General features: G+C 42.3%; 1 protein-coding gene across 4 annotated transcripts in view; it reads left to right on the top strand.

Moving 5' to 3' along the window:
* The window catches only part of sick (sickie), a 161,365-nt gene that overhangs the window by 119,537 nt on the left and 23,466 nt on the right, over window positions 1-18,362 (top strand). For all 4 annotated transcript variants that reach the window (XM_017239992.3, XM_017239990.3, XM_070277084.1 and 1 more), the window contains 5 exons: window positions 9,545-10,125; window positions 10,187-10,331; window positions 10,391-10,690; window positions 13,009-13,385; window positions 13,530-13,681. In XM_017239992.3, coding sequence (XP_017095481.3) covers window positions 9,545-10,125; window positions 10,187-10,331; window positions 10,391-10,690; window positions 13,009-13,385; window positions 13,530-13,681 — 1,555 coding nt within the window. The remainder of the gene's footprint in view (window positions 1-9,544; window positions 10,126-10,186; window positions 10,332-10,390; window positions 10,691-13,008; window positions 13,386-13,529; window positions 13,682-18,362) is intronic.

Genomic DNA, 18,362 nt, shown 5'->3' with positions numbered 1-18,362 from the left:
TATGTGAAATTTATTTGCATTCCCGGTTAGATAACTAAATGGCAACAGTTGTCAGGCTTAGCAAACAAAAACCAGTTGCAGTTTCAGTTTTCCATATGCTAAAATCAAACAGATAACATTGCGCTGTCCACACCCCCCTGGCCCGCCTCCCCCTGGCTTTTTGGTCAACTATTTTTCCACTCGCACCCACCCACGCTATGTGAGACAAACAATTAAAAGAAACTCAAAGCGTGTGCAAAGCGTTAGTAAGCCTTTAAGCCATGACTGACCTTTCCACATGCCACAAACCGTACAAAGTGTGTGTGTTTGGCTGACTCGGACTCGGACATGGCCAGCAGCGCCAGAGTCTTGGATTTTGGCTTAATCGTTTCCCAATAACGTTGCCATAGCCGTCTCTTGGTAATTATTACGCTGGCATATGGAATTTTTTTTATTATTTTCTGGGAATGCGATTGATTGATTTAAATGGAATTCGAAGAATAAAACTTTTATTTCTTATTTTATTTAGCGAACCAGCTGGGATCTTGTTTATTACTATATCCTCTAGTGCCAATCGATGATTTACTGATTGATGGACCTCTTTCCGTTTAATAATATTCGCAAACGATTTCATAAGATTAATGGGCCAAGATCTGAATAATGAAAAGCAATGAAAAGTTCCAAGTGAGCACATGGTGCTTGATTTCTATCTTGGACCAACAACCAACAAGTTTTTGGCCAATCAATTGCTGCTTTAAATCAAGTTTCGCTTTTCATTCACCAAACACTTGCTGGTTTTTTTCGGCAAGAAATTGCATTGGCGGCGGAACCAGCCCGCCCTTGGCATAATTATTTTTAGATTTTAGACCCGGTTGGTAAAAAAAAAAACTAAAAACTAATACTACATCTCTAAAAAAAACCTCAAAAAATTCATTCGAGTTTCAATTTAAAAAAAAAAGGACACCTAGCTTCAAAGTTAAGAGAGCTTGAAAACATTAAGAGAGTTTACTACCGCTATCAGAATATAACAGACACTGTAGAACAAATCGTGTTTTTGAAAAACTTCGCAGCAGGAGGAGTCCTGACATAAGAAATTCCCTTGCTCCAAGCTGAGCATGATTCATACCATGTGCCAGGAATCAGGACGAAGAGGGGGATGGAACTCTAAGCTGTAAGACCAAAGAAGGGTCCTTTTTTCATATTCAAGTACGAAGGAACCATAAACTTGGATAACTGTTGCACAAAGAGAAAGAGAATGTATAAATTGAGTAAATAGTTCATATCCTTTTGATAAACGATTCTTTTTAGAAATATACCCCAAGCTTATTTGAAGAAGTACTGCTTTTTCTTTTAATAAACTGTTTAATGTATATATTTTCCATCTGCCATCGTATCTTTTACATCGATATCAGCTCAATAAATTTCAATCTCGAGATGACAACTTCCATAGACATTTCAAAAAACTTTTCCTAAGTTTTCTTTTCTCAACTTTTGCGGCCACTTCCACGTCTGTCTCCCCTTTCCTTTTTTTAGACGTCTTTGTAAATTATTATGCCTTTGGGCTGCTTAACTATTAAACAAGTGCGTGGCTGGCCAAAAAAAAAGACAAGAAGAGATAATAAATACGCCCAAAGCTGAGAATGTGTAGATAAATTAGGGTGAACCTGTCCCAAGCTACACTTATAAGCTTTGAAAGTGCTAATTATATTACGCATACGACAGGATAGCCAGCTGGAATTTTAATTATTTGTTACTTCTCCATTGTGAGATAAATTTAAAAGATAAACAAGAAGAGTCCACCCTAAGGAACTTGTACAAAGGTGGCAGTCAGGTGGGCAGGTGTCGCAAAACTTCGCTTGCGACTGCTGGCGTTGCATGTCAGAAAACCTTTTACTTTCAACACAAACCGCCGACGGTTCTCTTAACAGGCCCGAAGCTCTCTTCATTCGACTGACTGTTCGTATTTCCAGCTCTTCGGGGGCAACCCCAGAAAACGTATCTAAAAACGCAACCATTTTCATTCAACCATCGGGCGTAACGGTTCTCATGAAAATGCTGTCGGAAAAACAAGAAAATACAAGGCGCGTGATTCGATACTAAATAAATGAGTTCGTAGGAAATATTGTGCAACAGTTAAATAATTTAAAAAATATCACACAATAAATAAAATAATAGAAATTATATATGATGAAAATGAAAATGTTAAAGTTCAAGTGAAGACAAGTGCCGGTTTAAAATAATACTATATATTAAATAAAATAAACTAGCCTGACCTAAAGCCTCTCAGATGCTTGATTGCCTACTTTGCGGCTTTCTTGGATATAAACTTTTTTAATATTTTCCCAACGCATATAAACATAAAGGTAAACTTGTCTAATTAACATGCATCCCGATTCATATCCAACCTTTGGCAGCAAATGGAAGAGCAGTGTCAATGACTGCCCCGGGGCATTAAACCCTCGGACTGACATTGAATCCTCTTCCTGCTCCTGCTCCTTTGTTTACCCCTTTCCAGGACCCTGTGTTTGTGTTTGTCCTGCCCATCCTTCTGTTTGTGAAAGTTGTATTTAAAGAGGGATATAAAAAACCGGGGTCCCAGGCAAGGTAAACAAACACGTCCCAGAGCCAGAGCTTGCTCACATTTTCCCACATGTCCCTCCAATCAATTCGCTTGTGGGATCGGTCCTGTCTATCAATTTCAACAATTACTTCAAATGTCTGACATTTCATTTCATCCCGTCCAGAGGCCATAAATCTTACAAGGGCCAAGACCGGGCCAGACTCGGAAAGGAAGGCCACAGAGTCCGCAAAGGACAACAACAGCAACAGGCAAATAGCCTGCATATTTCCCGACGAGAGCACTCCTGCCATATTTCCCACTTTCCATCCATCAGCCCTCCCTCCAGCTCCAGCCCGGAGTATGGCTTAGCCAAATTGTTTCTTCGTTCGGTTTTAGCTGGAATTTACAATGAGCTAAGCGGCTTTGGCACACGTCTAGATGAGGAGAAATCTGGGCTGGGGTCCAGGGGGCACTTCACATAAACAGCGAGGTTAAGCGAGGCAACTCCTGCCAGGCACCATGTGGTGCTCGGTGGTCGAGGGCACGGCATCTCTAGTGAGTGGGGCGAATAAGGGCAAGATTGGCTTTAACTAAATGAAAAAGAAAATCAAACAACTAAAGCTACTTCTTCATTAAAATCATGGAATCAGTTCTAGATAGCTCCCTTCTTTTTTGGGCTTCATTAAAGTGCAATGAACTTTGGGCAACGTGAACGTCCAAGTTTCCTTTCTTTGGGGTTCGCCCATTGGGTCGTTTCAACCCTCGTGCTAGGTGAAATGGCACTTAATTTAATGTTAAATTTATGTAAGACAGTCCGAGGCTAATAAAAACGCCTCAAATACCTAGCTGACACACATAGAACCCTGCCATAGAGTCCAAGATTCACACTTTGGGCCTAAGGACTCGGTAAACTAGGAACAAGAAAAAGGGAATGCCTGGATAGCTGAATGGCCGCCATAAAATGGGTTAAACGGGTTGGCCTAAAAACGCCAGAACTTTGCCGCAGTGGAAACTGTCAAGTGGCAAGCCAGCAACAATACCGCAACGTAAACACACTTTGCATGATTTAAGGCCATTGGGAAAATTGCAATATACTTCACCAGGACACCAGAAAGCTATCGCGCCGGGGCACCCCAGGACCTCTCCCAGTCGTCTGCTCATCCTCATTACCCCTGGCCAAGAGCTTGTGAGTCAGGCAACACATATTCGGCCTGTCAATTATGTGGCTGAGGAGGTGTGTCTACTCTAGTATGGAAAATCGATGTAAAAATGTGATTAGCTACGCCAAATTCATGCTCAGGCGTTGGTCGATCGAAGGGGGCGTGCACTTTGCGTGCCGTCAGCCCAACAAACAGGCCAACTTAACAAATTAGTTTATTAATGAGAAAACTAAACAGTTCCTAGAGTGCTTCTGCGATGGAAGGTTGGCACTAGGGGGATTTGGATGAATCCGTAATGAGGTAGTTCCATTCGCCACCTTTAATGAAAGAATAGCTCACTTTTATGATAATTCATGAAGCGACTATTTTAAGGTATTGTCAGCTTTGATTTCGGGAGCTCTATTTCACAAATTATCCTTTTCCTTTAACAATCCTTCTCTTTGTATTCCTTTGTTTAACTCCACTCCAATGTTTATCCAGAGGGGGAGGTGGAGCTGGAGCTAGAGTTTCTGTCTCTCTAATTTCCTGTTTTTATCGTGTTTCTACCCGTCTTGTTGGTCCTCTGTAATTTGCAGCTTTTTTAATTAAAATGTGCAACCAGAACTCCAACCCTGTCGCTCCATTGGATCCTGGGGAGATGAGTCCCCAATCCAAGGCCATCGGATTGGGCCAAGGTATAAAGTTTTGTTAGCATATTAACAAAGTTTTGTGCTTAATTTAATTTGCATTTGTTTGTCGCTTCTTTGAGAAGAATTTCTCAGGCTTCAAAGTTCCTGTCTAGGAATTTTTGCTTTTCGGGGGACGAGTTGTGTTTGAGCTGCTCAAGGCTTTAACTGGATGTTGGGTCCACTTGAAGGCTATTTCGACTTGCTGGCTTTCTTTGCTGCCAGAATTTATGACCCAACAACAGTTGAGTATCGTAAAAGGCGAACAATTGCTTTGGGGAAAGAAGAGGTCCCTGCCGGTTGCATAATTGATGCGAGGCTGCCCAAAACGAGTGTGCAATGTGTTTTTATTTTTTGCTACCCTCTATAGAAGGATTATGAAGTAAACTAAAATAAATATAATTATATAAGAGTTTTAACTAGACATCATAAAAATCATAAGATTTACAAACTATCTTCCAAATATATTTTCTACAAAAACAGACTTCCTTCCATGGGAATAAATCTGTCTTATAGCCAGCATTGTATCCTTGGCCCAGTCCATAATTTTCCTTTCTGAAGTGCTGCCTGCTTTTAGGCGCTTTTTTTGCCCGTTGTTTGCAGCCATTTGCAAGGCCATCGCGAAACAGAAACAGAAACTCGTAGGAACTTGGTTGAAGGTTGCGTGTGAACTCATCTCGGATATGGTGGAGCCACCCACTCACCCAACCACCCAACCCCTACCCACGCCCCATTCCGGGCCGCATGTTCGACACTTTTATTAATGCGCTTGTAACGCCCATAAAGCTGTCAGAATTCCATTCATAGAATGTTATCGGGTCCGGGAAAAGGAAAGACTACTCAGGGAGGAGGACTATATCATTGTTCGTTGCCTTCTAGGCTGATAAGTCGGTCCTTTTCGCTTGTTGCTCGGCCTGTTGACGGCTTTAATAAATGAAGAGTAGACAGGCCAAGGCGTTAGTTGCCCAACTATTCTTTTCAACAAAATATTTCATGGTTGTTTAGAATAACAAATTCCTGGCATTATCGCTCAACCAGCTAGCTAAGCTTTTCATCATCATTACTCACATTTCCATACACACACGTACCCCAGTGTAATGCCTCCGTGTATTAGGGTCACTAATTTTTTGTCAAAGACCCAAATACCGCGCCTAATTATCCTGGCTTCTGGCCTGGCTCCCTGTCAATTAGAAGCGCCAATTACATGAATGTGTTGCCACCTCTGGCCACCCAACCATCTGGCCTTCTCATTTAAATTGAACACGTGCTTTTGGCCAGAGAATAAATTAGCGAGACTAAATTAAAAATTACACGAACACAAGTGCCGAATTTAAATAGCCCGGCACTAAAGCGCAGAGCCGACCGCTTGTTTATGGCTTTTCACTTTGTTTTTCACTCAGAACCATGCAAATTACATTTTCTGCTCGAAATTAGTTGCCTTGAAAAAGGAAACTCCAACGAAATAAAATGGCCGAAAAATGCTAAAATCCATGGCACAAGTCCTGGGCAGACATGCATGGAATTTCATTTTTGCACTCCTGCCTGGGGAAAACAATTTTTTTTGTCCTCCACTTTTGTTTTTTTTTTGTTATTTTGGCAATATATATTTTCTGTGTTTTCATGTGCGGGTCTCGAAAACTAAAGCACACGCTTTAGGGTCCGTCCGCGCACTGACATCGATACAAAAGCAAACAAACGCCAGGACGATATATCCTTGCAATTTGCAATATGGAACCAGAGCCATTTAAAGGGGGAGTGCAAAGGACGTTGGTTTATATATTTTTCGGATATTAGAGGCAGAAATTCAACGAGGAATTCAATATTATTTTCTCAAAAGCTAATGATGTCTCGGGCAGAGCAAATATATATTATTTTTGGTTAATTCTTTTCCCGTTTTTCAATAGATTTTTTCTGGTGCTTTCTCCATTTCACATAAAAGCTATAAATCCGCTTTCAACTTGCTCCTTTTTGGGTTTACTGCTTATGACGTCTGTTTCGGAAGCGTTTTGCGTCATTTCGGATTCCATTTTTTCACTTGCCACAAGAATGGATGAGATATTTTTTCACAAAAGCTTTAAAAAGCAAAAAAGGAATGTTACGAATCTGCCCGGCTATGGAAACATACGTTCAATTGAGTTTGTATTTAAAAATTCAGGATATATGCCTGCACTCGCCAGTCGAATCCTTAATTCCATTGAATAATTTGTTTCCAAACAAATGTTAAAACGAAACTATTTTTTTAAATGAAATTTTTATAGGCTGAGTGACAATGGAATACAGGACAATAAGATTATTGAAAGCATTGGGAAAATTAAAAACAATTCAATTTGCGGTTGTCAGCACATATTCTCTCCAGAAGCCAGTAGTCAGGTGAAATATCGATTTCACCCACATACCGGGCCCCAGGTCGCTTGGCTAGCTGCACACCGATATGGCAATCGTTATTGATTTCAGCCCCCTCTCAGTTTGGAAAACATTTGCCCTTTTTTTTTCTAGTTATTCCCCCACATAGTAGTACTCACATATATGCATATTGAGTGCGCGACAATTTATGAGCTTTATGTGTCACTTCGGATGCCACTTTCACTGGCACTTCCACCCGGAGACAGTCACGCATTCTGTGACGACCCTCGGAACCCTCGTAGACCCCAAATGGACGTCTCGGTTACAGAAGAAAATGTTTTTTTCCCCCTCGCCGCCCCCTTGGTCTCTTTCATTTTCGTATCGGCCAGGGCATATCTAAACGGTAATTGCTTGCCAGGGTGTAGTTGGATTTTATGACCCAGACAGCTGTTTTTTTTGTTCATTCTTTTTGTTTCAGCTTGGGTTTCTTTAACTAAGTTTAACTGAGGGATTAAATCGCAGAAGAAGTTTTAGTATTTCAGCACTTCGGTTGCCACCCGGGTAGCCAGAACTGAAACACAACACCAATTAGTTAATTTATTGGCCCTCCACGCGCCCAACTCTCTCCTATCTTGAAAAATAAAACTCAGTTTAAAGCTTATCTGAGCTGGTAGCTGGGTATGTGTCTTTCTAGCTCTGATTAATGGGTTTGCCAATTAATTCAATTTATAAATATTTCTTTTATAGTTTAAACAAAAAAAAAAGTAAATTTAAATAATGATAATGGTTATGCATTAACTTTAATAAATGCCTGATACAGATGCCACTTGGTGCAGCTTTTTTTACTCAAAAATATAATATATATTTTATCAGCTGTGTTGTTTTAGTGACGCATGAAACTCGAAATATTTTTATTGGAATTGTCACAACTTTTGTTTGCTGAAAACTGGTATTTCTATTGCTTTAATTATCTAAGAGAAGCTACCGAAACCTGTTAATTACCAATCACAAGATCATGACATGCTTTGCAATCGACTTGCCAGCAACTCGTTTTCCCCAAAAACATACCAATTAAAGACGCATATTAAAGTACAATTGTCTACTTATGTATATATTTGAAGACCATTGTGATTTTATCCCGCTAATGGCTCAAAAGTAATCGGGTCAAGGAGAACTTGGGGAACCTCGTACGTATCCGCTGCTGTTTCCGGAGCCTCTGCGTTCTGGTCACAGGGAAGTCCCAACGAAATATTCCTCAGGCAATCGTCACTCAGGGGCTTCCCCGTTACGGCCAATAATCCAAGAAGCAGGAAAACCAACTGGGCCAAGAACCTCATCTCGCCGCTTGCCAATGATTTATGATTGATTTCAAGCCATATTTATACGAGCAGTTGACTTAAGAACACAGAGGCAGAGTTGTCACTTTTGGTGCCAGATTCACTAGCAGGCTCAAAATTACCAATGGATTGCTAATTTCTTAGACCGGTCCATGTTGTCCTTGGTCTGAGCTTGATTTGTTATACTCTCAAGCCCCAGAAAGGGCTACAATTGTGTTGAAAATAAAACTACACAATCAATCCACCAACATTTTTATTAAATTATCACAATAAGTACTAGAAGTAATCCAATTATCCAGCTAGAGGTTGAAACGAGATCGAGTCGAGGCGAACTTCGGGAACATCGTAGGTATCCACCGCGGTTTCTGGAGCAGCTGGGCTTGTATCACAATTGTTATATCCGTTAAGACAGTCCGCGAATTGGGGTGTCGCATTGGCGGCTACCAGACCGAGAAACAAAATAGCGATCAGAGCAAAGAACCTCATCTTGGGTATTGTCAACGCCTTGTGCCTGCGAGGCAGTCGCTTTTATACCCGATTTTTAATGTTTAATCAAACAAAGTAACCAAATTGATTTTGAATAATAAATTCGTATATATGCGTAAGCGCGGCGAGAAATTGAATTCATTTATTGAAAACTAGTTTAGTTAAGGGAGCATTCATTCAACTCTAAACATCGAAAAACATAAAATGCCACTTCGAGGCTAACGCTGATTCACTTAAGAGTATCTTGTTTATGATCCAATCAGCGACTTTTGGTATGTTCCTGCAGGACAGCTTGGTTTTTACTCTTTAATTTTCAGTCATGGGTTGCTCAGGGTCTTGCCTTCTCAAACTACCAACACTCAGATGTCTGTATAAGTAAATATCATTATTTATTGTGGCACTCGGACACGCCCAATTAGTTGTGATATATGTGTTTAAATAAAAGTACCATGGACGCTAAGCTTATACATGCAATTTTCCAGCTGACTCTTGACTGCGAGGGACCCTCTCCCTTCCGACCCTAGAATATCTTTTGTCATTTTAATTGAAAATTGTAGCCACTTCTCGGAGGAAAGGGGCATCTAGTCCCCTGCCCGTCTTAGCCCTTTATGTGCGCCACTTGCCAATTGTGTTTGAGGATTGTCTGTCAGCCATTCAGTTGGGGTCTATTGTTCGCCTTTGTCTGCCTCGGAATTCCTCACTTTCTTCGTTTGAATCGCAATTGTTTGCCCGCTGATTTGGCGATTGTCTGACAAGTCTACTTCGCCCATCACTTTGATTTTCCTTCTACACTTCAATGGACATTGGGTATAAAATATAGCAGGTTTATATGCAAATCGTGGAAAATGAAAGCATCTGCTTGCTAATTATCTCCTGAAAATAAATCATAATTATAGGGTGGTGTTATTTTCGCTTTTATATTCCTTAATTTATGATAATGGCACTTCAAGGCTACTCAACTCATTTATTTAAAATTTATTAACTTATTTTCTCTCCTATTTTTCCCTCTTTCAGAATTCGCAATAGTCGAGGCTCTTTGGACAGCATCGGAACCGCCGCGAACGGCAGCTCTGCAGCCAGCCAGGCCAGCTCCAGCGGCGGCTCCACCACCACCCACAGCCACGCCCACTCCCACAGCAGCAACAACAACAATAACAATAATAACAACAACAACGGAGGAGGCGGTAAAATGGATGGGAGTCCCCATCATAGGCCAGGATCTCGAAATGGACGCGATAACTGGAGCAAGATGCCCGAACCACTCAATGGACATAAATCGGAGAAGTCCTCGCCCTCTCGCCGCAGCATGGGCGGTGGCAGTGGCAGTTCCTCTAAGCAGGGCTCCCCCTCCTCCTCGCGAACAAAGGGTGTGCCGCCCAGTTTTGGATATGTGAAGCGAGCTAACGGAAGCATTGCCTCCACTGCCGAACAGCAGAACATTGCCATGTTAATGGCCGGTGCCGGAGGTGGCGGAGGCGTGGCAGTGCCCAATGGTCTGCCCTGTGGACGTACTGCCCACGTCTCGGCGGTGCCAAGGACGGCAGGTGGACGCAAAATCGCCGGCGGGACCCAAACCCTGCCCAACGATATGAACAGTAAGTGAAGGGTATTTTCTAAAGCAGGCCCCTTTTATATGAATTTTGGTTATTTTTGCAGAGCTACCGCCAAATACTCAGCATCGTAGCTTCTCCTTGACGGGACCAACGGCCACCCAACTCAGCCAGTCCATAAGGGAGCGTCTGGCCACAGGATCGCACAGTCTGCCCAAGCCCGGCAGTGATCTGCATGTCTTTCAGCACAGGTGAGGATACCTCGACTAGGTCTCTGAATTTTGAAATATATTTTAATTTCCCTTTTAAGAATTTCCAATCGCCCTGGCGCCCGCCACGATGGATCCCTCTCCGACACCCAAACCTACTCGGAGGTCAAACCGGAGTACAGCTCGTATGCCATGTGGCTGAAGCACAGCAACACGGCCGGCAGTCGCCTGTCCGACGGAGAGTCCATCGAGCAGCTGCAGATCGGCTCGCCCGCCATGACCCGACATGGCCACAAGATGATCCACAACCGATCCGGACCGGGGGCTGGCCAAATGCCGCTCTCGGGCAATGAGTCCCCCTATGTCCAAAGTCCCCGCATGAACCGCAGCAACAGCATAAGGTAAGTGTTACTTATTGCTATTTAATTCTTTCCTTTTTCCCGCATGTATCTATCTCGATTTTTTCTCTCTATTTACCATTTTTGAAAAAAAAACTTTGGTTATCCTTGAAAAGCTACTTGAAAGAACGGACATATCCAAGGTGACCAAAAAGTTCCAGCACAACTTGTTCATGCTTTTTCTTTGGGTTTCATATGCCACGCCCCAAACAATCAGTCTTAGTTTTTGCCACATCTCCGCCAGCAATTTGCATTCTACATGTTGCAAGCTTTTTACAGCCACGATTTGCATATGTGTTTAAGTTTTGTGCTATGACACTATATGATATATATATATATGACACTTTTTGCAGACGTCTCGGGTATTAGACAAAGTGCATTCATTATGTACTTTCGAAATTGAGAAATGGAATGAGAAATTAAAGAACATTGCAGGACTTAAGAGGTTTTTCTTATCACATTCATAGTGTTATGTTTTTGGAAAGGAACCTATAACGAAGGACTAATATTTCTCTTATTTTGTAATATTTTATCTTATTCTTGTGTTTCACAAATACTATTTTATTTTGCCCTTACTCAACTAATCCAACACACACGGTTTTTCTTCCTGTCAGCTATATTTTTCACGTATGCTCTCCTTTAAGTATGCAAACAGTTTTCAGCATTTCCCTTTTTTTTGTTATCCTTATAAAAGCCAAGGGAGAAGTCACCTTCGGCTCGGCTTTTCCCAGTCACAGAGCCATATGTCGACCTGGCCATGTGACGTCGTGCATATTTTAAAGATTCACTTAAAACCGAAAAAAGCCGGGAAGGCGACACGCCCTCATGGTTAAAGAGCAAAGTTTTCACCCGTCCTGGGGCTTCATCGGCTTTCGCTTGCAGACAATGCCAAAGTTCTGCAGGAATACCATCAACGAAAATGCCAAAAAAAAAAGCCCAAAACCAAACAGAAAATGGAAAATATAAAAACAAAGGGTGGTGCCGAGGAGAACGGAGGTGTTGTGAATGTTCAGATTATTATTTGACATGTCAATAGGTTTGTGAACCTTTGACTTGGCAAGAGCGCAGATGAAGTGGAGTTCCTTTTTTTTCGTTTTTGGTCTGGTTGCCACGCCAGCGACTCTTCCGACTGCAGTCAGGTGTCGGGCACCAAGTGGTTCATTAAAAACTGTTCCACTGGGAAATAAGGGATGGGAAAAGTGTAAAGGAAATGGGAGTTTGATAAATGATTAAAGAATAGGAGTCGCAATAAAAGAATAAATAAAAGAGAATTGTTTCAAAAATAATATAAATATTTGATTGTTCTTAAAATTATTTACAACACCCAAGATGACAAGTTTCCCTTTCAATTGGGACAAATATGGTCCTGGTCGTGGCCCTGGTCCTGCCGAAACTAATCTGTATTTTCTGCCATCCTGTGCCAAATGCTTTCCCCATCAATTATGCAGAAGGAAGTGTCGAAGGCTGGGTGGCCGGAAGTTGGCAAGTGGGAGCCCCCACAAAACCAGTTCGGTGGCTTGTTATCGAATTTTACAGCAACGAGCACACAGCCAGAACTTGGTGGTAAACGGCTCCAGGGAAAACCAACGACTCTCACCACGAGACGCAAACAAAAGCATCGGACTGATGGCAGCGTACACATGACGTATACGTAATATTAGATTTGCATGGAAAATGCCATTAATGTCACAGTTATCAGAGCGAAGCAACTGGACAGGGTCGTCCTTTGGTGGGACCTGCTCACATCCCACATCCTTTATCCTGGCCAATGTGGTCATTGTGTGCGAGCTTCTGTAAATCTCTGCAGTTTATGACAATTTGTCTGGGGTCCTTCACCCATCCTGCTCCTTATCACTTGGCTACACAATGGCCACACATGCATATCCAATTTGTAGCAGGACTAGATGGAAATGTGTGCGCACCAGGCATACTGAAATGTAGTCAATTTTAAGGGAGAGATTGGCCTAATAAACTAGACAACCGCAACGGAAATTTGAAAGTGTCTGGGTGTTCCATTAGCTCTCCATAAAGGGGTAGAATTATTTCCCTTTGTTTGGTATTTAAATGCTATATGTTTTGCACCGTTTTGTTCAATTGATTCTCAATAAATAGCTTCATTTCCACAATTATTACATGCCATTTCAATTTAAATAAACTAAAGAGTACTTTGGTTTGATATGCATGTTGCAGGATTAGTTTCGTTCCATTGATTCGTAGAAATAATGTTTAATTTAGCAAATAAATACCTGCCAGGTTGTTTATGTTTGTATGTTTATCTTGTTTTGGAACATCCACCCGAGACTAACGAGTTTCCATTACAGATCCACGAAATCAGAGAAAATGTATCCCTCGATGCTGAGCCGTGGCGGCGACGTGGAAATCGAGCCGTACTACTGCCTGCCGGTGGGCACCAACGGCGTCCTTAGTGCTCAAATGGCAGCTGCCGTGGCGGCCCAGTCCCAGGCAGCGGCCCAGGGCAATCCAGGTGGCACGGTAGGTGGTGTAGCCTGGAGTCAGCCCACCTCGCCCACACCCCTTGCCCGAGGCCCCTTTGCGTCGGCGGCCGCCGTTGCCGCTGCTGCCGGAGTGCTTTCACCCACCCACGGAGCCACCGCGGTGGCAGGTCTGGTGGGAGGGGCTGGAGCTGGCGGGACCATCGTTGGACATAGGCTCACATATCCCAAGAAAAATGACGAAGGTAAAACGCGTAAAACTTTTATTTAACAAAATCATATATTTTTAAAGAACGTTTAAGGGAAATCCAATAGTTTTCCAGTTCTTGCACCGAATACAGATTAATGCAATTCTCACCGCTCCATTTCCTCTTCCGTTGCCATTTCAGTTCACGGCAGTGCCGCCTCCTTGCTGTCCGGAGGCAGCTCCTTGTACGGCTCCGCGGAGGAGCGACAGGCGCATGAGATCCGCAGACTGAAACGCGAACTGCAGGATGCCCGGGATCAGGTGCTCAGCCTGAGCAGCCAGCTGTCAACCAACGTGAGTACTTTTCCATGAAAATAGTTTAGGTTCGGATGAATTATGAGAACAGTCGAATCGTTTTGCTTGGGCGGGTATCCTTGCCAAAAGAGGAAACTTTTACGCTGCCACATTGTCGAAATGATTTAGAATCTAAAAATTTATCAGGCATTTATCGTGGGTGCCTTGGGAGCAAAGCACTACTGACAGGCATTTAAAAGGGTGTTTAGGCAACTTATTTGCATAAATTTAAATGCATCTCATGCGTCTCGATTTATTCAAAACTCAACCGGGGGAATCGTTCATAAAAAAAGGACCTAATTAACTCAATTATGAGTTAAAAGCACGCTCCACCAAATCCCAAGGCCTTATTGCCCTGGAAACCCGAAGAGCAGGCTATGCCTTTCATTTGGATGCACTTGCGGCTGGACAATGCAACAAAAAGCCTTCCCGAGACTACCAAATGAAATCCAAGCAATTAAGCTTCACCTGAATAATTCCGGATGGCGATCTGATCCAGCAACATCTTTTATAGTCCAAGCACCTCGTCCGCATTGTGCTTGGCCATTAATTCAAGTGGTTATGCCGCGTACTTTGGGGTACAATTTATTTGCTACCCGCAGCTGCTGCAGCATTTTGCGCATTTTCATTGCCCACTTTCGGGGCGAGGCTTAAAAATGTGGCAAGTGCATCGAATGGCAAGCAACTTCACTTCTCGCCTCGCCAAATGGTGTGCCAAGAGCTTGGTTGCTTTGAAAGATTCATCCGCTTCGCTTATCAGACAGTCAGCTAGTGTTCAGCTTTTCAACTTTTTTTTTGCTTCTGTCATATGCCTTTCAAGAAGATAGATGCACTGAGAGAAATATTGCTTATCTATGAACTTTTTCGGAGCAGTTTTTGATCTAGTTTTGTATTGTTATATTTTTAAGATCGGCTCTGAAAGTTTCTTTCCAATCACCCTAAGATGACAAAGTAACCTTTATATTTCCCAACATTTTTTTGCACTGTAATCTTTCTATGTCTACCGTTGTTTGTGTGCGTGTTGTCAACAAAAGTCACGCAAAAGTCTGATAAACTTCCGTGGCAGACAAATGTACTCGAAGCCTGAGAAGAACAACTTTTGCCTACTTTTGGGCGACATTTTTTATGTACTCGTTCTCTGACCCCCAACTTGCTTCATGTGGGGCCAGGCCAGGCCAGGGCAGGCCAGAGTTGATTTCATTTACAAATTTACTTGCAAACAATTTTCATCACAAAATAAAACAAAGTTTAAATTGCATTCCATTGGGGGAGGAGGTCAAGGAGCCGTTGTGTATTTTATGGGTGTCTACATTGTCGAATGCAATAAAGTATTTTATGGCCATTCCTTCGGAACCTCCTCCAAATCCCCATACAACCCCACACACCCACACCTTTCGCCATCAAATTTATCGAGGCCAGACAGGCAGACAACATAAATCTCTTATTTTTTTGGGTTTTTTTTCGAGATACTCTGGGGGCGGTGTGGGAAAGTGTGGTGCCAAGGTCAAGGCATACGTGTAAATTCCCAGAAATCGGCTTGATGGATTCGATGGCAACTGGATGGGCATAAACTTAAAGCTGCAACTTTTACCAATTCCCTGTCCAGTCTCCCCAAGAGTCGTGTCATTTCAGCACTTGGCTCAAAGCGAATGAATGAACAAGTTTCGAGCCAGCCGTCCAGCTGCCATAAAAGTGCAAACAATGCCGAGTGGCAGAATAATTGCGATGAAGTTATGCCTGCCACTGGTACCTATCTCCGAATGATATGGAGCAGTGTGGTCTAGCTGGGTAAGTGGATTAGGTGGCTGGATTCAAAGCTGGAATGTGGGTAGCCGGAGAAATGGGTCGCCTTGAGCTTGATTTATCTGTGAGTGGGTTGAACAGGCGGAACACATTTCCCTCTATACCTATACTTGAACCGGATAACCGGAGTTTCGTGTCCAAATTTTCCTTCATTATGATTACTCCTTAGATACCCCAAAGTAAATTGCACTTTTTTTTATCTGCTTTGAGAAGAAAGAACAAATTTATTTGTGTCTGGCTGGGGTTTTCCTTTTTCCTCGATTCAATTAAGTCAACAAATACTTCAATATGTGTGAGGTTGGCAGAAAAGTTCTAAAGTGCTTTACAAATTAAACTTTTTGGATTTTTAACTACAGTTCGGCTACATCCCATTGTCTTCCTACCTACTTCTGTGGATTTAAACTTTTTAATTGCCCATTGACTTTGATGTCGTCTTCCTTGGATCTCCCAGCTTCTTTTTATTTTTTTCTTGGCCAAAGTTTTCTGCGTTAATTAAATTTCTTTCCATGGGTTATAATGACATAAATGTCGATATATCGTTCCCTTCCACCTCCAGTGTCCGCGTGTCCGCCAGTCTATCGATCTTTGGCCGCGTCTGTCTCTGCGTCTCGTGCCAGTCTGTCAGCAGTTTTGCCGCATATTATTTGCTATTGGCTCTTTTTATTACGAGTATTTTTTTATTGACAGACGCCAGTTGTGGAGGCTTCAACGTCATGAAATTTCACTTTGTGGTAGTTGGGAAAATTGATGCATCCACACACTGGCAGTCGGTTTAGTTTTTCGTTCGCTGGAAAATGTGGCACTGCTGGAGGGAGTTGAGAGTCTGACAATGCAGTTAGTAAACTTTTTGAAATTCTCCTCAGATATGAATGGGTTCGAGTGTAGGCGGTCCCTGGAGGATTTACTATACATATTCATTTTTGTATTGCTCTTTAATTTGAAAACATTTATTGTGCTGTGGGGATAGAGAGGATATGTGTAGTTGTGGCAGATACCAAGGCAGTACTTAAATTGAATTAAAATTTGGGGAAACCACGAAATCCCATTGTAAATATATTTTTATATTTCTAGTTTACAGTTTTAAACTTTTTCCTTCAATCGTGAATTTTGGCTCTAGCACTCGCACTATTTTCGCTCAACTTTAAGCCCCAAGGCGCCCATCCTCGACAGATTTCATCCTTTTTGCCGTGCCCCGACGTTTTTGCTTTTTATCAGACTAAGCTTTATGGTAGTTTATAATATTCTTGCTACAAACGCGCGCATAAACCCCAAGCAGCTTATAAAACTTCCAACCTACATCAACTTTAAACAGCTTTCGGCTGAGTCGAGCTCCATTCAGTTGGTGCCCCCCGAGAAAACCCCGATTGGGCAATCTTATCATTGACCATAAATATTAAACCACAACAACAACACATCGCCAACTACTGGCGAAAGAGTGAGAGCTAGTGGGGGCAGAGAGAGTCAGCAATAGGGACCAAGATAGAGATAGAGACAGAGACCCAGAGCCATAAGCCACGCAACGCGCCCATTTATCACGCACTCAAAATTGACCCAAGTGACCGAAGGCGAGACAGTCGCACACAAATATACAAAGAATCGACTTCATGCATGGAAACGTAATAACATTAAAAGCGTGAGTCCCCATCAACCCCCTGTACTAGTTTCCCCCGATAAGACAAAGGAGCATAACTATAAAACATTAGAGTGATCGCCTCAAGCGCCAAAATACACGCGCCAAATCGCAGAGCAATTCCAGATGACTATATATGTTTAAGTGGGTCTGAGATACAGAACTATATTGTGTAGAGAAGACAAGGTATACAACAGGCCTTGTATAGGGAGAACATTTCAAGTTTCTTTAAAATTTTTATAATAGACAATCACTTGAATCTAGTCAAAGACGAGCCAGCTGTAGGTGCACTTGGGGCTCTCCTATTCGAAATTACTTATAAATTACAAGACTCAAATTTTATTGTTATACCTTGGAATGGTAGACCCCTTAAACCTTTAAGTGACCCTAAATTGCAAAGTGAGCAATCAACTAAATTGCTTGGCCTGAACCTGCAAAAACGATACGATTGCCTCAAGTAAAAAGCCACTCATTGAGTTAAGTCTAATAAAATATATTTCTGCTCTTTTCTCTTTTAGGTAAGTGATCTTAACTACACATATTATATTATAACCATAAGACATTTAAACTTAAAGATTGGTATGTACAAGCCCTAGTTATAATAATCTTAATCGACTTATTTTCCAAATCATCAGTCATTTATGCTTATGGCTACTGTCGCCACTGAAGCGTGAAATCAATTCTAAGCCCTATTTACTAATAACCCATTTCGGCGTTATGCCAAGTCTAGATTTTATGCTGCTCTAAGCAAAAACTGCAAAAGCCAATAACCTAACCTCATCCCGATCCCGGGTAATCAATCATTTTTTAGCTGTCCCCCAACTAGACTCGTAAAACAAACCACCCAAAAAGTTTTTGCACAACTTTATTATGGCCCAGTCCAGTCCTTGGAACTTGGCCCCCAAAGTAGACAGTTTTTTTTTTTTGTGGCGCCACGGAGTCTCGCGCCAAAAATAAACGACGTCGAGCACAAGGAGGCTGCTGAGTGTCCCCACCGTGTCGCTGCCCTTCACTTTGGCCTTACGACCGACTACAAAACACAAATTTGCAATTTTTTCCACTCTGTTGTCGTCGTCCTGGCCGCACAGGAAGCTGCGTCTGTAATTTTTTCGTTCGTTTCGTTCTGCATAGTTTTGCGCACATCTAAATAAGGAGTCATCGATGGGGTAGACGGCTGGGACTGCGAATACATATGTACGAGTGGCGGCAGAGGCGCCAAACTGGCGCCTGTCTTTAGTCTGTGGCAAT

The sequence above is a fragment of the Drosophila bipectinata genome, chromosome 2L (genome assembly GCF_030179905.1).
Source record: "Drosophila bipectinata strain 14024-0381.07 chromosome 2L, DbipHiC1v2, whole genome shotgun sequence".
Classification (NCBI taxonomy): Eukaryota; Metazoa; Arthropoda; class Insecta; order Diptera; family Drosophilidae; genus Drosophila; species Drosophila bipectinata.
This window is presented reverse-complemented; position numbering and strand designations above follow the sequence as displayed.